This window comes from Orycteropus afer, unplaced genomic scaffold (genome assembly GCF_000298275.1).
Source record: "Orycteropus afer afer isolate SDZICR_OR568_19922 unplaced genomic scaffold, OryAfe1.0 scaffold00052, whole genome shotgun sequence".
NCBI classification, from domain to species: Eukaryota; Metazoa; Chordata; class Mammalia; order Tubulidentata; family Orycteropodidae; genus Orycteropus; species Orycteropus afer.
Window position 1 is genome coordinate 4,742,552 of NW_006921639.1, and position 21,528 is coordinate 4,764,079.

The window sequence follows — 21,528 nt, forward strand, 5'->3', positions numbered from 1 at the left end:
CCAACCTTCCTTCCAAGGAGTGGCTGGTGGGTTTGAACCACCAGCTTTCTGGTTAGCAGTCAAGTGCCTTAGGCACTATGCTACCAGAGCTCCTAGAGACCCAAATGACAGAGTAGAACTGCCCCGTAGGTTTTCTAGGCTGTAATCTCTACTGGAGCAGATTGTCTGGCCCTTTCTTGTGTGGAGCTGCTGGGTGGGTTCAAACCACTAACCTTTCAGTTAGCAGCCAAGAACTTAAACTTTTTTTTTTTCCTCCAGATTCCTTAGGGTTTTCTACATAAATAATCATGTCATGTGAAAACAGGGACAGTTTTATATTTTTCTTTCTGATTTGCATGCCTTTTATTCCCTTCTCTTGTCTTGTTCCACTGACCAGAGCTTCTAGTAATATGTTGAATAAGAATGGCGAGAGCAGACATTTCTATCTTCTTCCTGATCTTAGAGGAGAAAGCATTCAGTCTTTCACCATAAGGTTTAGCGTAAGGTTTTTATAGATTCTCTCTATCAACATTAGGAAATTCCCTTCTGTTCTAAATTTTCTGAGAGATTTGGTCATGATCAATGTTGAATTTTGTCAAATGCTTTCACTGCATTAAATAATATGAGAGTGTGATTTTTTTCTTCTTTAGTCTGTTACTGCAGTGGATTACGTTGACTGGTTTTCAGATATTGAACCAGATTTGCAACCCTGGAATAAGCCCCAACTTATTCATGGTATATAATTTCTTTTATATGTTTCTGATTCTAGGTACTAATACATTGTCAAGTATTATTTGAATCTATAATCATGAGGGATATTGGTCTATAATTTTGTTTGTACTATCTTTGTCTGAGTTTGTTATTAGGGTAATATTAATTCATGAAATGAATTGGAAAGTATTCTTTACTCTTCTATTTTCTGGAAGACACTTGTGTAGAATTGGTGTTAATTCCTCCTTAAATATTTGGTAGAATTGTCCAGAGAAACCATCTGGGCCTGAGATTTCTTTTTTTGAGGGAGGTTTAAAAAATTCATTTCCCTTAATATTTATAGGGCTATTTGAATGATCGATTTCATATTCAGTGACTTGTGGTAGTTTTTTATATTTCTAAGAATTAGTCCCTTTAAGTTGTCAAATTTAGGTTGTATAGTTATTAACCATATCCCTTAATTATCCCTTTGATGTCTGTAAGGTCTGTAGTCATATCCCCTGTTTCACAATTTGATCAATCTTTTCAAGGAACCAACTTTTTGTTGTTGTTGATTTTCTATTTTTTCTCTGATTTCTGCTCTTATCTTTATTATTTCCTTCCTTCTGCTTGTTCTGGGTTTCTTTTACTCTTCTTTTTCTACATTCTTGAGTTGAGAGCTATATTATTGATCTGAAATTTTCTTCTTTTCTAATGTAAACATTTAATGCTAGAAACTAGCCCTCTAATCAATGCTTTAGCTGTGTCTCACATATTTTGATATGTTATATCTTTATTTTCATTCAGTTAAATTTATTTATATTTATTTTCCTTGAGACTTCTTCTTTGACTCGTGGATTATTTACAAGTATGTTGTTTAGTTTCCAAGTGTTTGGAGATTTTCTTGTTATTTTTATGTTATTTATTTATACTTTGATTCTATTATGGCAGAAAATACACTCTGTATGATTTTATTTCTTTTAAGTTTTTTGAAGTTTGTTTTATGGCCCAGGATATGGTTTATTTTGGCATATGACCCATGGCACTTAAAAAGAATGTACATTCTACTGTTTTGGGATGGAATGTTCCATAAATGTCAATTAGATCCTGTTGATTGATGGTGTTGCTGGCGTTTTCTGTATCTTTGCTGAGTTCTTGTCTAGTTGTTCTAACAGTTGTTGAGAGAAGGGTCTTGGGTCTCCAAATACAATTGAGGATTTGTCTACTTCTTTCAATTCTGTCAGTTTTTGCTTCACATATTTTGCAACTATGTTGTTTGGTGCATACACATCTAGGATTGCTATATCTTCTTGGTTGATTGACCCTCTCTGACTGTAAATTTTCTTTTCTCTGAAGTATGCTTTATTTAATATTAATATAGCCACCCCTACTTTATTTTGAATAATGTTTGTATGGTATATCTTTTCCCATTCCTTTACTTGCAACCAACCTATACCATTATATTTGAAGTGAGTTTAATTGTTGATATGTTAATGCTTAAGTCTACCACCTTATTTCTTTAATTTTCTATTTGTTTTCTTTTTCCTATCTTCCTGTCAATTACTTGAACATTTTTTAGAATTCCATTTTGATTTATCTATAGTTTCATTTTTAATATTTCTGTTTATATTGCTTTTATTTAGTGGTTTCTCCAGGTGTTGCCTTATATACACATAACCTATCTTGGTTTATCAATGTTGACATTTTACAATTCTAGTGAAGTGCAGAAAGCTTAGCACATTTATAATATAATTATTTTTAAATATTTTCTCTACACACATTTAGAACACATTGTTGTTGTTGTTGTTGTTGTTGTTATGTGTCGTCAAGTCAGACCTGACTCATAGTGACCCTTCCTTGGATTTCCGAGGCAGTATCACTACAGAAGTAGATAGCCCCATCTTCCTTCCAAGGGGTGGCTGGTGGGTTTGAACTGCCAGCCTTCTGGTTAGCAGGCAGGTGCCTTAGGCACTATGCTACCAGAGCTCCCTAGAAGACATTAGACAGTGTTATATTTTTTGTTTCCACCATTAAAACTAAATTAGAAAACTCAAAAGGAGAATAAAAATGAATTTTATATATCCAGATTTTCAGTCTTTCTATTGTTCTTTCTTCCTCCTGATGTTCCGATATTTCTCTTTTAGTTATATCTTTTCTTTTTGGGAAACTTCTTGTAGCTATTCTTTTAGGGTATGTCTGCTGTTGACAAATTCTCTTCTTTTCTTCATCTGAGAGCATCCTGATTTTCTTCTTCATTTCTGATGGATATTTTTACAGGATATGTGAATCTAGATTGACAGTTTGTTTAGCACTTGAAAAGCATTGTACCACCTTATTTTGCCCTTCATGTGTTGAGAGCTCTGCTGTCATTCAAATTGTTTTTGCCCTGTCATTACTCTCTTCCTGCATTCAAATTTTTTTCCTTGTTTTTAGATTTCAGAAGTTTGAAAATGATATGCATTGGTGTGGATTTCCTTGGATATATCTTGTTTGTAATTCACTCAACTTCTTGAATCTGGAGACTTATGTCTTTTTCCAAATTTGGAAATTTTTCAGCTATCATTTCTCTGAGTACGTTCCCACCATTTCACCCTTTCTGCTTTCTTTTTGGGACTATAATGACACACATGTTAAATCTTTTTCTCCTCATGTCCCTGAGGTTCTGTTCTTTTCTTTTTTGTTTTTTATCATTATTATTAATCTACTTCCTCTCTCTTGTTGAGATAAAAAAAAATAGTTTTTATTAATTTTTAGGTTCAGTCATTCTTTTGTCTGTGTCCTCCATTCTGCTGTTGAGTCCTTGCACTGAGCTTTAGATATTGGTTATTTAATTTTTTCAGTTCTAAAATTTCTATTTGGTTCTTCTTATATCTTTCATTGTTTCACTAAGAATTTCTGTTCTCTTCATTTGTTTTAAGTGTATTGATAACTGGTTTTTGAAGCATTTTTATGATGAATGCTTTAAAAATCTTTGTCAAATAATTATATTTGTCATCTCAATGTTGGCATCTATTGATTGTCTTTTTCATTCAAGTTGAGGTTTTCCTGGTTCTTGGTCTAGCAAGTGACTTGCTATTGCATCCTGGACAATTTTGTATTCTGTTATGAGTCTGATCTTATTTAAACCACCTTCTTCTGATATTGCTCCAGCAAGGGAAGAGTAAGTATTGCCTTGTGCAGGTGGATTAGGAGTCCAGCTTCCTCGCTTTGTCTCTATTGTCACCCCTGGACTGAGAGTAAAAAGAGGAGAGGACCTCATTACTACTGGATTGGCATGGAAGTTGATGCTCTCCATATGGTCTCTACTGACACTGGGATGAGGGGAGTACCTTTTCTGCCAGCACCAGAGGTTAAGATCCTTCATTTCAGCCTGATGATGGTATAGGTCTAGGTTCCCCACTTGGCCTTTGCTGGCATCAGTTTTATCTGTGGTCTTTGTCTGAAATAGGATGATTTTCATCTAAAAATCTTCTGGCTTGCTAGAATGCCCCTTTCCTGTTAAATGGGTTAGAGAGGATGCTTTTGTTGGGGCTTTTTTTATTTGAGCTTTTTGTTTGTCTGTGCCTGTTTGTGTCTCTGAGTTGCTGACTTCTTCAGTTCCAAGTCTGATCTATGTGAGGCAAAAAGAAACCCCAGGGAACCCACCACTGTGTCATTTCTTGAGTCTTGACACCCCTACTGGTCCTCGTCTCTCTTTCCATTTCTCAGAGTCTTCCTATGTTTGTTTTATATATAATGGTCAGGATTTATAGAGGGAGAATTAAGGAAAAGTCTACTTCATTTTCTAGAAGCAAAAGACCCTCCAGCTTGAGTTCCTTAAAAGAAGCTTCTGCAGTTTATCCCAAAGCAATTCTGATTTCCGAGGGCCAGGTTTCCATGGGACAAAAATACTTTTGTTGGAATCCTCACAATTGGTTTTGCCCCTGGGAACTGGGAATAGATTCCCCTATAGGCCATAAGGGGAGCTCTGGTAGCATAGTGCCTAAGGCACTTGACTGCTAACCAGAAGGCTGACAGTTCAAACCCACCAGCCACTCCTCGGAAGGAAGGTTGGGCAATCCTACTTCCATAGTGATACTGCCTCGGAAACCCAAGGAGGGGTCGCTATGAGTCGGGGCCGACTCAACGGCAAATAACAACAACAACAACATAGGCCATAAGATCCCTCGGTGACGCAATGGTTTGTAGTTGGCTACTAACCTAAAGGTTGGCAGTGTGAACCCACTCAGCAGTCCTGTGGAAGGAGTGCCTGGCAATCTTCTTCTGTAAATACTACAGCCAAGAGAACTTTATGGGACAGTTTTGCTCTGTAGTACATGGGAATCTCCATAAGTCAGAATCGACTTTATGGCAATGCATTTGATTTTTGGTTTTTGGTGTTTTTGTAGGCCATAGAGAGTACCTAAAGCATTTGACTGCTAACCAGAAGGCTGGCACAGTTCAAACCCACCTGCCACTCCTCAGAAGGGAGATTGGGCAATCTACTTCTATACTTCTGTAGTGATACTGCCTCAGAAACCCAAGGAAGGGTCACTATGAGTCGGATCCAGCTCGACGGCAGTGGGTTTTTGTTGTTGTTGTTGTTGTTAGAGTATGGGATGTGTGATGGCAAGTTTCCCTCACAGATGGAGGAAACACTCTTTCATTTGGGGAAGAATGATGGTCAGATGGGTTGACAAAGGTTTAGAAGCTCTAAGTCCCTAGAAGGAATCCAATGCCTCCATATCCAGAGGCAATGTGAAGGAGATTAGATAGTAGAAATCTGAGTTCGTTAAAAACTTGCATCAACTTCCCAGAAAATAGACCAGAGAGAGAAATTGCCTAAGAGAGGGTTGTCTGTCTAGGTGGACATAGTTGGTATATGTGTGTGTGTATGTGTCTGGGTGTGTGTGCACACCCAGGTACATGTTTGTGGCAGCACCTGTGAGATCTCCAGTTCTCCAAAGGCAGAAGTGCCGAGTGTTCATTTTATCTTTGCTCACCTGAGTCACAGTATGAATGTTTCCAGCCTCCAGCAGAAATGTAGGGGCTCTCAAAGGCTTCACAGCTTCTGGAATTTCCTCATGGACAAAGCTGTCAACTCTGGCATTCGTGGGTGGCAGAACAAACTCCTCCTATTACCCACCTCCCTTTTAAGTGGGAGCTCCTTGAGGAAGATTGATTGCCACATTAAGCAAGCCTCAATGTGCTCGATGAGGATGTCACAAGACAAACGGCTCCTGCAGTGTGCCACTAGCCCACCACCCGGTGTTTCCATTACATTTGGGCCAGAGTCATGGTGCATGAGTTTGAGTGTCGTTCATTTTCTGCCTTACACGATAAATTTGTCAACATTTGACCGATCAGCTACTTGTATGCAGGGAGTTCATTTGCAAGGCCACCTGGCTCCCTGGTACTGCTGTCCCACTCCCATTTCACTCTGTCTAATGAGCCAGGACCTGGTTCCTATTGATTGGCCCTGAGCTTATGGGCCCTGCAGAGACTGCATGTCTCCCAGTGGTGAAAAATCCTGGCTGGAGATACTGGGTAGTGCTGCCCAGCTGGATGTCAGCCTCACACTGCCCCCCAGCCTCCACTCTCCTGCCCCCTGTCTGGACAGGCTTGCTATGGGCTTCCTGGGGAACTGCAGCCTGCCCTTTGTGGCCCACACCCTCCTGGTCTTGGCAGGTGGCTGTTTCTAAGGAGACCTTGGCAAAGGCAGACACCAAGCCTGGGCTTACTGAACTGACTTGACTTCATTGATGCCCATCAGATTGGGGCAACAAAGTCCAAGAGATCCTGAGGAAGGTTATCAGCCTCCCTGGCCCCTTAGGTACCAAGAGTGTCTTGCAACTCCAGTGCTCATCAAACCTTTATCCTAGAGAAGAATGAGGAACTGATTAGCTGGCCACCCTCCCCATAAAAGGTGACATGAAGGTGTGTGTGGGAGACCTTGACATTATCTTCCCTTGGGATTTGCAAATACCAGGAGAAAAGGGATGGGCAGTGAATTTAGAGACTACTTTCACCCAATGACATCTGTGGATACCTACCACAAACCTGGATAAAGCATCTGTGCAGAGCAGGGCTCCCCAGGTGGCCTTAGCAGCTGTGTGCTCTGCAGGTGTTGAGGAGACACCCAGGAGGATCTTAGGGATTGCAACAGGCAGGGTAAGGGTAGGTCTACCCCCTCAAGGCAGACTGCACAGGGAGGGATCAGCCCAGGGAGACAAGGGCGAGGCCAGAGGCTTGGGAGGAGCAGACAGGATCTCACTAGCTGGATAGAGAGAAGAGTGAGTGCAGTTCCAATGACTGGAGCCACTGTTGGGCTGTGCTCAGAGCCATGGGAAAAGCCCAGCTGGTGAACAGAGGTGGGAAGGAGTGGCTGTGATTGAGTGAAGACCCTGAGCATGTGGGTGTGGATGTCTGACTTGCTCAGACTCATCCCTGGACTTTAGGAAGACAGATTTTCAAACACTCAGAGAGATGATGGGCTTGAGGTAATGAGGGGGGATGGGAGGGGCTCAGAAGGAAGAGTTGTCACTCCAAAATCACAGAGATCCCAGAGGGGAGGGAAAGAGCAGGAGCTGGAAGAGGTGTGGGGCCACACAAGGCACTCCCTGGCAAGCTGTGATCTCAAGGGGTGGTACAGAAAGCTTGTTCAGAAAACTGTGGGCCTGGGCTCAGAACCAGAAGGCACAGACCTGGCTGCAGAAAATAGCAGGAAGCCACTGCTAGCAGGAACCAGGCAAGGCCATGATCAGTCCCACTGGGCAGGCTTCAGAACCTCCCAAGCTTAGTGGAGACAGTTCCTTGGGGCAGCCCACTTGGCTGTCCCAGGTCTATTGTCAGGGAGGAACTTGGATGTCCAATGTCTCCCATGGAGTAGTCAACATCCATGTCCATATTCTTCCATTGTTGCACCAAGGCGGGCACTGGGAGATTAACTTCTGGAGGTGGCAGAGCTTTCAAAGCCCTTTTCTGTAGAAGCATAGCCAGGCTATGGGCATTATTAGGGATGTAGTGTCACATGTAAGTTGCAGGCTAGGCTTAGGGTCTTTTTGGCGATTTGGCTCCTATACAGCTCACTGACTATTGTCCAGCAAGTTCTACATGCATGAACCACCCCAATAAGCTTATCCAATAGCCTTGCCCTACCCACTCTGCCGCTTATACTGAAGCAACAGCTGAATGGCTGTGGGGAGGCAACACCCTGCCTTCAGAAATTTCATGTGAAATTGCCTGATTTAAAATTTTTGACAGCTGATTTGAATGAAAATCATCATTCAAGACAAATAAAATATGTCTCTAAGCCAGAGGTGACTCATGGATGACAAAATGGGAATGGTGTTGGGTGAGGAATTTGAGCCCCGTTCACTGGGGTGGGAACTACTTAGAGGTCTACACCCATGGAGAAGTCTTTTGTAACTTCATGATCCCACAATCTAAGAGAGCCCCACAGGGTCTTTGAGGTTGAGTTGGGCCACTGTAGTTGAGAGAGGCTCAGGATAGGTGGGAAGGCTTCACTGCCCACCCACTGGAAGTAGACGTCAGGCCCTGCTCTTGATCTGGGTATTTGTTCACTCAGGGAAGACAGGGTAGAGCATTGGCCCTGGAGTGTGTGGGGTCTAGGAGAGGTCCTCAGGCCTGGTGCAGGACAGGAGCTCAGCTCCTACCTGTCCTGCCCTCCAGACTCCACCAACCGAGACTCGCTGGACATGATTGAGCGCTGCATCTGTCTGGTGTGCCTGGACACCCCAGGGGGTGTGGATCTCAGCAACACCAACATGGCCCTCCAGCTCCTCCATGGTGGAGGCTGCAGCAAGAATGGGGCAAATCGCTGGTATGACAAGTCTCTGCAGGTAAGTGGTGCATGAGCATGGCCATCCAGGGCACAGCACAGCCAGTGCCAGTGTCATGTCTGGCTGGCTCCCTTGATAGCCTCAGTTTACCTAAGATGTTGGACCACCAGGGCTGGGGGAGTTGAAGGGCATGGGGCAGCTTCTGCACTGGCCAGGACTCTTTAGGAGCAAGGGTCCCAACTAAACTCAAATTTCCATAAGCTTCTTGAAGCTTTTGGTCAGACCTGGGTCCCCTATCCCACAACACTTGTCACACACACTGCAAAGTGGGTCATGCAGAGGCCAGTGAGTAGAGCGGCCCCTCCCCAGCAAACCTTCAGCACATTCAGCAAGAATCATATTTGATGCATAGAGATATCGCCTTTCTTTTTTTCTATATCCACCAATCTGGCCTGGACATTTCAACACACCTCCTTCAACTCCTGTGAGGGAGGAGCAATCTAGCATCTCCATGGAAGAAAAGCCATAACACAAAATAAAACAATTTATATTTTTTTCATCCCCATGACATCAGCCTAAAAGAGGCTGCCCTCAACATTTATTTGGTCTAAAGAAAAATAACCGTGCAGATGGAGATGAAGCTGAGCTCAGGCCATTCATCGCTGCTCCTCTAGCTCCCCCACCCCCCACTTGTCAATTCTGAATTGAATCTCATTTATTTTTAAAGCTACCACATGTTCACGATGACCATATTAAATGGGCAGGCAAACAATCTCGATATTTTGGGTTAACAGTTCACACTTATGAGTATTTCTAGGCAACATCTCATTTTTTCCCTCTTTATCCCCTACATTCTGCAGGATATTCTTTTTATTCATTTGCATATTGATCCTGTTATTTCTAATGAGTTCTCTTGCTGCCGTGCTTGCTGTTTTAGCCTCGTCAATGGTGCTAATGGCTTGTAATCTTTCATAGAGCAGCTGTGGAAATTAAATAAAATAATGGATGCTCAGGACCTGAGACTGAGTAAACCTTGATAGCAATTTTTTTAAAGGCACCAATTTCCTCCCTTTCTTTTAGTGACAAGAACAGTAAGTAATATAAGGGTGGACACAGCCCACCTCCATCCCTCATCTGGATGAAAGACCTCCTGCTACTGCTCACACGTGCTTACTTCCTGGATCTTTTCTTAGACTGCACATTAGTAGGCGAATTGGAGAAGCCAAAGAGGCTGTATGGACTTGTGTTTGAAAGGATCAAGTGCTAGTCTTAGTGCATAAATGTAGAAGAAGCAGAGGAAAAAGAAAATCACCTGCAAGGGATGAGTTTTAAGAGAAATTTTGTGAGAGGTTTGGGTGTTTGCTTGTTCAAAGAATGAGACTAGAGATTTGTGCAACCACCACCCTCTGGGAGAGACTTGAGGAAAGGTGTGCAGAAAGGAGAGTCAGGTGTATTGTGTGTTATGATCTCCCCTCTGTACTTTGGAGATTTCAGGAAAGATTGCCATTGCTTGTTTGTTTATGGATCTCAGAGGGATCTCTTGAGTATGATGCTGTGTTGAGATGGGCCACAAGGCAGCCCAGCTTTATTTGGGTTATACTTTAAGAACCAAATATCATCCTTCTCATTAGTTTCTGCCAGTACTTTTGTGCACTGCTTCTTTTCCAAATCAGCTCAACACAGTTTTTGTAAAGGGGAAGTCACGGAAAGTCATAACTAATCTTGACAGTTCATATAGATCTTTAATATACATTATCTTCTCATATCAATCCTGTGAGCTGGGCATTATTAAACCCATTTTAAAGGAGAGTAAACTGAAATTCAGTGAGTTGAAGCATCTGATGAAGGTCACACAGCTGTCAGGAGGCAGCAGCAGAACTCAAATCCTGGTCTCAGGCACAGGCGTCAAGTTAAGGCATGTCCTCAGCACACCTCTCCTTTTCCCACACTAAGGGGTATTGTATTTCCCCATAGGAATCTGCAAGGAGCCCTGGTGGTATAGTGGTTAAAGGGTTCAGCTACTAATGAAGAGGGCAGCAGTTTGAACCCACCAGCCACTCCATGGAAGAAAGATGAGGCAGTCTGCTTCCATAAAGATGTACAGCCTTGGAAACCCTATGGGTCAGTTCTACTCTGTCCTAAAGGGCTACTATGAATCGACCCTGTGGCAGAGGACTTGAATTTATTTTGGTAGTACTCTCCATGCCAGCCAAATCGAGTAGTTCTCTTTCTTTCATTTGATCAACAAATCTACAGTGCACCTACTATGTGATGGACACTGGTGTAGATTCTGGGAATATGATCTACAATGGCCAAAATCAACAGGGTCCATCAAACAAATACTCACATGAAGAAAACCCAAGAGTTAGCTCTGCAGTGAGCCCAATGGAGGGATAATAAGGCTGAAGAAACCTAAGGAGCTTGCCCACAATCTGAGAACAGTGTGGACAGACTCAGTTTGAGCTCATTACGATTCACTAGACTGTTTCAACTGGGGAAATTTGGGCTCCTCCTTCACTGATTTAATTGGAAGAAGGTTGCACAGTTTAGAGCTGCTTTGAGGCTCCCATAGTCTCAGGCTGCAGCAATTGTGCACAGCACTCTTTTCCAGTAATGATATACTTTGGTGTTCTTGGAGGAGATCTGATCTGGAGCCAAGAGGCTGATTTGGAATGATGACCACCCAGCTGTCCTGACCTTCCTTCTTTCCTTCTGCAGTTTGTGGTGGGCAGAGATGGGGTGTGTGGCGTCGTATGTGAACACTCCCCATTTGATGGCATCATCCTGGTGCAATTCACAGAGCACCTGCTCAAGCACATGTAAGTATGGAGGGCAGGGCTCTTCCAGATCAGCCCAGGGAGCAAAGCTCTGCTGCCAAGCAGCTGCCATGCCAAGGCAGGAAGGATTCAGGTGGACACTGGGTGTTAGTCTAGAAAGTCTCCTAGAAAAAGATGAGTGTATAAACCATCTTGAATGGGATAGCATGTGTTTTATCAGTCAGAGGGATCAGGGGCCAACTGGACCACAGATTTGGGGCAGGTAGGGAGAAGCTTGGCAAAGAAATTCAGCCAAATGGGAATGTCTTCTCTGGTCCAGGGATGCCCACAATACTTATTGCATGTCCTGGCTCAGGGTCCTGCCAACTGATGACTCAGCACAAAGGGGAGGTCTCTAAGCTAGGCCTTCTTCACCCTCCTTGGGCTAGGTCTCTTTGTAGCTTCAGTGCTGGCTGAACTATCAGGGCTTCCCTGTCTCTTAGACACCTCATTGTTTTACATTCACCATGTTACTCATTCTCTCCTCCTAGAATACCCTCCCTGCTTCTATGTTATAAATCTCTTCCACTCTTCAGAATCACTGAAACTCAAACCAAAGAGTCCCTGGGTGGCACAAACAGATAAGCACCCCACTACCAACCAAAAAGTTGGTGGCTCGAATCCACCCAGAGGCACTTCAGAAGAAAGGCCTGTCTACCTACTTCCAAAATATTTCAGCCATTGAGGGGATGGGAAGAGAAACAATCCTTATAGACAAAACAACACAGTTTGCTTCTTAAATACTTGTCTAAGTGTTGAACAGTGTTAGTAGTGTAACATGGGCTATCAGGAAAGAACAAAAACAAATAATGGGTCTTAAAGTCAGACGGAGAAGGAGTGAATCTGGGCTGTGCCACTCAGTAATTCCGGGGGCCTCTCTGAGCCTCTGTTTCTTCTGTGTAAGGGCTCGGGGGCAGTTCATATCCATTGGAAGTCCATAGTGACCCACACCCACAGTTAAAATGATGGTAGAGACCACCACCTCCCAGCTTGCAGGGGCCCAGGATGTCTCCTCTGTGTCTCTAGGAAAAAAAGCACCCAGAAGCTGGTCCGAGCAGACTCTGTCAGTGAGCTCCCAGCCCCCAGAAGGCTCCGGTGGAAATGCTCCCCTGAAATTCAAGGCCACCTAGCTTCCTCTGCAGAAAATCTTCAGAGGTAAGAAGAACCCTCAGTTTCCTCAGGGATGATCTTCTGGGAGTCACTGTGTCTCCCTCCCCAGTAACTGCTGAGGCACCTAGAAGTTTCTAAAGACCCCAGCTCCTCTCTGCCTCTCTCACTGCCCCCGTCATGTAAATGTAGTCAAACTAAAGGGGAGTTATAACTCGGGGAAATAACCCTGCTGAAGTATCCATCATTTCCATAAAATGCAAACATGCAGCAATTTTTTTTTCACAGGTTTCACCTGACTGAGCAGAGTCAAGGCCAGGAAATCACCCCCTGCTTTCGTGGGAGTAATAAACAACTAGTTTGAATAGGTTATTTGAATCCAAGCTACTTCAATTTGCTTGAATTTACACTGCAACTTGACAAGGAGGCCTTCTTCCCTAAGGGGAGAGAAGCAGTTCAGGCCCTAACGGGACTGAACAGGAGGGCTGGAGACAATGTGGGCCATCCAGGGGTTTACCATGTTCCTGGCATTGAACCTGTGCTGGGGACAGTGGCAAGATGTGGAGGGAGCTAGAATCTGGCAAGCAGATCTCGTTCCTAATTGTTAATTCCTTCATTGCATAATTTAGTACTGTGACCTGGAAGCAAATAGCTTCATTTATTCATTCATTCATTTGTTCATCAAATATGTGTGGGGCTCCAGTGAGTTGCCAGGCTCTGTGATAAGGCTGTGAGAACACAGAAATGAATATGCCAAAGGATCTGGCCTCAAGAAATTTACTCTTCAGTGGAAGACATAGATCCCTAGACCAAAATCTGTAAGATGCAATAAGATAAATTCCTGAGAACCAAACCAAAGACTTGAACCCACTCAGAAAGCAAGAGCTGAACTCAGCCAAGAGAGTGAGGGAGGCCTTGCAGGGGAGATAGACCTTGAAGAATGTATAGGAATTTGTGCAGGTGGATGGGAAAGAAGGCAGAAAGCAACTTGTTCAGACATACAGGTTTATAGAAGATCCAGGCTAGTTTGAGGACCACCAAGTGGGAGGACAGCTGGAGTTAGGGCACAAAAGAGAAAATGGGGCCCAACTGTGAAGAGTGTCACTGTCCTTATGTTATGGGGCTTGGCAGTGAGGAGCCCTGGAGGATTTGGTGCAGGGGTTCTTCTGGAAGCCAGTGAGGAGACTTGGTCATAGTGCTTGTGGGAAGGACAGAGTGGAGCCTGGCATGGGCTGAGAGATGTGGAACATGACACTGATGCGACTTGCTATGGAGGGGTAGCAGTCTGCCCTTGGGGTAAGAGGAGAGGTCTCAGCTATAAAGTCATCTATAAAATAGGCTGATCTCTCAACTCTGACAGGGTTCTTCTGAGGACAAGTCACCTGCTAGGTAAGTGAATTGGTGGGGTCAGAGAGTCTTGGTCAGAAGAGGAGCCTGCTCACTTTCAGGGATTTGACCAGGCCCCACATGCTCCCAAAGCTCTCAGCCTCTCTTTCCGAGAACAGGGGTGCCAGGAGAGGCCTGTGGGTGGGAGCAGGAGGAAGCTGGTTGGTCTTGAGCTGCCATGGAAGAGGGGTAGGTCTGAGAGTTCAGGGGCTAGGGTAGAGATTTCCAGGTGGCTGTGGTGAGGGTTGGTTCTGACTCATGATGACCCCACATGTGTCAAAGTAGAACCGTGCTCCACAGGGCTTTCAGTGGCTGATTTTTGGAAATAGATCTCTAGGCCTTTTTTTGAGGCACCTTTAAGGGGACTTGAACCTCCAACCTTTCATTTAGCAGCCAAAGTCTGGATGGTTCAAAGTTAATGAGGAACAAATCAAGGAGAGGCAGCAGAGAGGGTGAGGGAGCTCAAGCTGCTAGACATTGCTCTGATGGAAGTCAGCCAGGCTCCAAGTGTCATTATGTAGGGTAAGAGGTCAATCTGGGGGATAGGAGACTAGAAAGGAGGAACCAGAGTTCTAGGAAGTCTCAGGGCAGACACAGGGAAAGCAAAGGCAGTGGCTTCTGGGTAAAGTGGCTTTTCAGTTGCTGACAAAGCTACAAACAACCCTAGCCATGGTGACTGTGACCACTTGTCATCCCTAGGCCTCTCCAGCACAATAGGGGAGGGGGAATCTGTAGGCTTTTTCCTGGACAAAGGGGATTTGCCTATGTTCCAACAGAGCAGGCAGATGCCAAAAGGACACTCAGGGATCCTGGATACCCCTTTTCAAACAGGCCCAATAAATGGCTCTTTCAGTTCACTTTCGTAGTCAGCTTGTTTCTAGACTTTCTTTGTGGCCACTGTTCTCTCTGTCCATGCAAATGTCACTCATCCTCCTGTGCTTCCCATGATCCACTGCTGCAGCAAGGCCCACCTATCTCCCAGGCCCCCAGAACACAGCTCACTCTGCCCAGTACACCTCACCCTCAGCTCATAGTTACCCACAGTGCAGTGTACCCCTACCACTGCTCTACATCGAGGCCTATCTCTGACTTCCAGCACATTCCTGGGACCCAGTGATGGGTCATCATCTTTGAGGTGCCAAGACATCAACTGTGCTAAAGGAACCTAGCCAGACTCAGGAATGTGCACATTCAGTTCTACATGCAACCAAAGCATCTTCTCTTGATTCTGCAGGATTGTGAAGAACCTTGACTTTACTGTTTATAAATTCGACTTCTATGGGAAAACATTTATTAAGCAGCAGAAATGCAGCCCTGATGCCTTCATCCAGGTGGCCCTCCAACTGGCCTTCTACAGGTGAGCCAAGTCTGAGGGAGGAATAAGTCTTTCCCAGTGGGCCAACAGACAAGGCACTCAAGATCCTAGTGTCTAGAAGTACAGTGGAGGGAGTGATGGCCTTCTGTGGGCCTAGAGGTCAGGAAGATGATCATGGAATGAGAAGCCATCCAAACTGGACTTCAAAGTGAGAATCCAATCACAGATAGGAGAAGGAAGAGTGTTTCCATCGGAGGAACTGACTGAGTAAGAGCCTAGAGGAAGATGACCCAAAGTGGCTCAAAGCAATGCTAAGGAGATGCCAGGTTGCCTATAAGGACCTTGAGATAGGTGGGGCAAGATCAGGGGGGCCCAAGGAACTGGGTTAAGGAGCTTGCTCTTCATCTTGATTGCACCTTTATTCCTCAGCCCCATATCCTGTAGCTGTAACTTATTCCTTCCCAGTCTTTCCAAACATGATAACTAAATGGAACCAGGTCTTGGACTCATCCTTGATTCTTCCCCGTCTCTCATTCCACACACAGCCTTGTCATTCTCCTCCAAAATATCTCTCCAATCTGTCCTCTCCATCTCCACTGCCATGGGACTCTCCCAAGTCACCAGTGTCTTGTGCTTAGTCAACTGAAATAGTCTGGTCTCTACACTTCCACTCTTGTCCCTATAATCCTGTCTTCCTCAAGCAGTAAGAGCAAACTCTGAAATAGATCAATCAAATTTTGTCACTTACCACCTTAAAACCTCCCAACAGCTTCCCACCTGCTCAGAACAAAATCCATGCTTTGGAAAATCTCCTTTTGAGCTGGCCATTGCCAGCCTCCCTGGTCTCATCTGGGGACCCACCACTACCAGCTCTCTGTCCACAGTACTTTGCACTTGCTGTTCATTCTCCCCATCCACCAGTTCTTACCTTTCCTCACCTACCCAGCTCCTTCTCAACTTTCAGGTCTCAGCTCAGGTGTCACCTCCTTAGAGGCCTGTCCCGACTACCGGATCTAAAACAACAACAAAATCTCCCCTTCAAATCACCCAGCTTCATCACATCACAGGTGTTTTCTTTTTCTTTCATGGCAATCTTTATTACTGTGAGGGGCCATATTGATTTATTTGTTTACTTTGTTTTCTAGAGTATCTTACCCAACCATGATATTTTGGGCATCTTGGATACTGCTATGTCTCCAGGGCCTGTACTATGCCTGGCTTCAGAGATGGACTAGCTGAGCCATAGAGATGAGATGACACTATGGGAACTGTACAAAGGGTGGCTGTGTCAGGTCTGTGATTCAGAAAAATCCTGATACTGATAGCTGTGTATTGAGGAAGAGGGAGAGAAAAGCAGATAGATAAGGATTGAAGGCAGAGGGAGAGAACCCAAGTGGCCTTTTTAAGGACCTAAAATGTAAAATACACCTTCCTTGAGGCAGAGGCAGCTTGATCGACTCCCAAAGCCACAGCTCATAAATTGTCTGGCACAAGCATTAAAGTGCTGCGCTCACCAGTACCAGTCTTCAGTTTACCTGAGAAGGAAATTGCCACATCCATAGGGGCATATAGTGACCTTGCAATAAACTGGGGTTGAGAGCCTGCACTAATATGTAGCAGCTTGTGTGTGTCCACAGCATCCTCATGTCACCCCTGGGGCTATAACTCACAAGGATGTGAGTGTAGCCACCCAAAGCCGCATCCCTGCAGAATCCTTGAGGAAGGTTGACATCGCTGCACATGAACTATTTGCACCACCCAGAGATTGAGGAGTTCCGGAGGCATAATGCCTAAGGCATTTGACTGCTAGCCAGAAAGCTGGCAGTTCAAACCCACTAGCCATTCCTTGGAAGGAAGGTTGGGCAATGTACTTCCATAGTGATACTGCCTTGGAAACCCAAGGAGGGGTTGCTATGAGTCATATCCAACTCAATGGCAGTGAGTTTAGTTTGGTTTATTTTGGGACCAACAGGGACCATGAAACACAGGAAAAGTGCCCCCTGCCAGTGTCTTCAGGAGACCAGATATAAATGTCCGTACAGTTTATTCACTCACCCACCAATTAATACTTCTCCAGCACAGGGCTGAACCAGACATGACCTCTCTGTCCCAGAGCTATGTGGGGAGATGTGTGCTGAGAGGGCCAAGACACAGGGCCCACTACATGCTGAGTGACAATGGACAGTCACTGCCCCTCTCTGAGCTCTTTGTCTTTCTCCTCCCCACCTCCAATACCAAGGGACTTTAATGACTGGTGAGAAAGGAGTATTTGAGCCAATAAGTACAGGCTTTCTTTGCCTGGAAGTGGGAAGATCACTGCTGCTCTGGTCCCAGGAATCAATTGAGGAGACTGGGTGTACATAATTCTGCTAGAAGCCTAGCTGCCCCTGTGTCTTAATTTTCTAGTGCTGCCATAACAAAGTGCCACTATGTGAGTGGCTTAAAACAATAGGAATTTATTATCTCAGAGTTCTGGAGGCTAGAAGACCAAATTTAGGGTGTCTGTAGGGCCACGAAGGTTCTGAAGGCTTTAGGGGAGATCCTTTCTTATCTCTTCCAGCTTCTGGGAGCCCCAGGCTTCTTTGGTTTGAAGGTACATCTTCACAAGATGATCAACCAACCCTCTCTGTGCATCTCTCTGTGTCTCTTCACTTTCTTTAGGATACTACTCAGACCGGATTAGAATCCATCCTCCTCAGTATGTTAGCGTTGTTTGTTAGCTGTTGCCAGGTTGGCCCCCAACTCATGCAACCCCATATAACAATGGAATGAAGTTCTGCCCAGTCCTGTGCCATCCCCATAATCAGTTACAGATTGCGTTGTTGTGATATATAAGGTTTTCATTGGTTGATTTTCTGTAGATTTTCCAGGTCTTTCTTTCTAGTCCATCTTTAGTCTGGAAGCTCTGCTAAAATCTGTTCAACATCATAGCCACACAAGCCTCCACTGACAGATGAGTAATGTTTGTGCATGAGGTGCATTGGTGGGAAATTGAACCGGGGCTCTCCCACATGAAAAGCAAGAATTCTACCATTGAACAACCAACAGGAACTCCAGTATAACTTCATTTTAACTTAACTGATAACATCTTCAAAGACCCTACTTCCAGACAGGGTCTTCTTGTTCACAGGTTTGGGGGGCTTGTATTTCCACCTGTATTTTGGGGAGATATGATTCAGTCCATAACACCCTAGAGACCTGGGCTGCAATTCATATCCCGGAACCACTAAAGCTTCCTTCCTGCCTGAAGGCATAGGCTGTGCTTGAATTGTTTTAAATAAAGCACATTTCTCTCAAGAGTGTGAATGATTAATTATACAATTATTACATTCTGTGCTATTAATCAAGCATTCATCAGATTATCATAGAAAAGTCTAGGTTTCCTATTAGATCTGAATTTTTTCAAAGCTACAAGTCACATTTTAAAATTTTTATATCCACACAGAATCACAAATATATCTAAGTGTGTACCCAGCTCCTCATATTAGAGACTCTCCAACATTGATCTGTGGGAATTCTCCTCTAGAATCCTATTAACATTAAAATGAAATACTATGCCAGTGAAAGTCAGGACTATAAAAATAAAGCCTGCTGCAGCTATTTTTCTTTTACCATTTATGTTTCCCCAGAAATAAATTACTGTTGCCATTCCTACTTCATCTCATACAGGTGCCACAGGAGGCTCATGCCTACCTATGAGAGTGCATCCATTCGCCGGTTCCAGGAAGGACGGGTGGACAACATCCGGTCAGCTACTCCAGAAGCCCTGGCTTTTGTGAAGGCCATGACTGACCACAAGGCAGCCACCTTGGTGAGTCCTGTGCAGTCCTGAGGGGTCACTGGAGAAGCTGGCACAGCACTTGTTGGGATGGCTGCCTTTTTGGCTCCTGACAACCAGTTCCTTTGCTCTGTTTCTCATCAAGGAGACTTCTAAAACCCCGTGTGCTCCCTCTTTGTTCGGTAAACAGGATTCAGAGAAGCTGCTGCTCTTAAAGGATGCCATCCATGCACAGACCGAGTTCACAGTCATGGTGAGTGGCATCTAATGGCCTCATGCCAGCTCATGGTACCTGGGCCTCCTGGAGTGGTGCCATGGCACCACACCATGTATACACAGGCTCAGCCACTAGCTTCCCAGTGATGGCAGTGCCGCCCCACTACTCATGGTAATAATACCACTCTTTTTGCTCCCCCTCATATGGATCTAACAAGGATACAATGAGTGATTTTCAAATAACAACAACAACAATAATAATAGCACTCCATATATACCCATCAGCCACTCTTCAGAAGGAAGGTTGGGCAATCTACTTCCGTAGTGATACTGCCTCGGCAACCCAAGGAGGGGTCGCTATGAGTCGGGGCCGACTTGACGGCACACAACAACAACAACATATATAGCCCTTTATAGTTTATGTAAAAAGAGAAGTCAAATGTGATTGGGTGGGGTTAGAACCTGGCAAAGGATGGTGGCTTGCACACTTGTACAATCACAAGTAGGGCAATATTTATTCCTTCACCTAGGGTTGGGTGTACTTCTTGTTCCCCATGTATGCATTTATACTACCTGTGAATAAAAAATATTTTCTAAAAATTAATAGTGAAATCAAAATTGTAAAGGAAATGTTTCCTTAGTTTAGGGAATTAATTTATTTTTCTAGTACTGCAAAGCCATCATTTGCATACAAACAACAGAGAATAAACTGCTACATGGGCTGGTAATTAATTTATTAATTGCAAATCATTGTGATAACAGTCTTTAAAAGATCATGTAATCTATGGAAAAGTGTTAACTAAATTTCACACTCTATACTTGAAAGCAAGTACAATGCATTTATGGCTTTTAGAATTAGCGAATTTAAATGTTTCTCTAATGCATTTGCCAGGTCCCTAATTTATCTGAATAGTTAAATGTTCATTCTGCTTGGGGAAAACATGTCTTTTTTTCTTTGCCTGCTTTATGAAAGTCCAGGTGCTGGATGTTTAGAAATTAAAGATGAAAATACACATCCTTAGAGAGTTTGTCATCTATCTGGGAAAAGAGGCCTTTATGCAGATAAGTACAATCCTATATGAAAAGAGCCCTTATGGAAGTAATAAGGAGCACAGAGGAGCAAGTTCTTCACTCTGCTTGGAGGAAGACTTCACAGAGGATCTGGTGCTTCATATGAGACTTGAAGGATAAAGACATGTTTTGTCAGGCAAAGAGTCTTGGGAAAATAGGATATATTTAAGGAAAAGCAAGAAATTCAGGATATGCACTTTGCAAAGGAAGAGAAGCAGGGCAGTTCATGATTTTAGATTTCCCTCTTACAAAGGTTTCTCTGGTAGACCAGTTAGAAGAAGCCTTGGTTGGCGTTGGAGGGTGTGTTAGGCTGGGTTCTCTGGAGAAGCAAAACCAGTAAATCCTATATATATGTAGAGAAAGAGAAATTTATCTTAGGAAAATGGCTCACACACTTATAGAACATCACAAGTCCCAAGTTCTTGGATCAAACGTCAAGCTGGAGGCTTTTCCCGACTCATGCAGCTGCAGGGGCTAATGAGCTCAAGGTTGGCAGGCAGTATACCAGCTGTTGACTCCAACAAATGACAAATCCAAGATCTCCAGGCCAAATGGTGGATTTTTCACCCACGGACAGTTGTAGGCAGCACAACAGGATCTCAATCCAAAGAAGAGTGTCTCTTTTTCCCAAGATGTCCATAAATATATTGGAAGCAGGCCACACCTCTATGGAAACTCCCTTTCAGAGTTTCTGGTAAGATGGTGGAATAGGCAGAAAGACTGCACAGACCCACTTCAACAAAAAAAAGGGGAACCAATTAACACAGATACAGAAGAAAATTCTGGACCCCTGAGCTTTGAAGGGAAGGATATAGAAGTGGACTGAACTCCAATTAGCAGAAGAATTTGCATGAAAATACCAAAAAAGGAGATATACAGACTGCAGTCTGGCAGCAATCCTGATGGCACAGACAGCTTGGATATTGCCGAGTTGTGGTAGGACCTAAGAATTAACCTAAAAATCAGCCCTGCTAGCCAGGGACTGTGGAGAGGACTGCTCTGGTGGCTGGGGAATAAAAGGGGAAGCAGTGGAGAGGAAGGCAGGCTGAGCTGTGGACTTTTGCCGTTTGGAGGGTGCCGCCATTTAGAATGTTTACAAGCAGTTTGACCATTTTGGATATTTAAAGTAACAGTGTTCTCCCAGGTTCCAGGGACTTAAGAACAGGGTCCACTTGCTGGGGACTGCAAAGACATCCCGGGTGCATGAACTACTAGAAAGGTGCAACATCCCCCTTGTTACTCTTATATCCCACACCTTCTTGGTGAATGGAGGTGCGGCCATCCCTCACTCCCACCCACCTTCTAGGCTGGCAAGAATTCCATCCCAGTCTGTGTGCTCCCATGGAGCCTGGGTGCCCTGCCCCACCCTGTCCAGATTTTTTTTTTTTT

The 21,528-nt window shown here is 44.3% G+C and overlaps 1 protein-coding gene across 1 annotated transcript in view; it reads left to right on the top strand.

The window, feature by feature from the left end:
- Window positions 1-21,528, top strand: part of CHAT (choline O-acetyltransferase) — a gene marked incomplete at its 3' end in the record, with an annotated part of 81,939 nt that overhangs the window by 26,193 nt on the left and 34,218 nt on the right. The window contains exons 7-12 of the mRNA XM_007938612.1: window positions 8,341-8,510; window positions 11,169-11,269; window positions 12,293-12,421; window positions 14,994-15,116; window positions 18,744-18,885; window positions 19,043-19,105. Of these exons, the coding sequence (XP_007936803.1) occupies window positions 8,341-8,510; window positions 11,169-11,269; window positions 12,293-12,421; window positions 14,994-15,116; window positions 18,744-18,885; window positions 19,043-19,105 (728 nt within the window). The remainder of the gene's footprint in view (window positions 1-8,340; window positions 8,511-11,168; window positions 11,270-12,292; window positions 12,422-14,993; window positions 15,117-18,743; window positions 18,886-19,042; window positions 19,106-21,528) is intronic.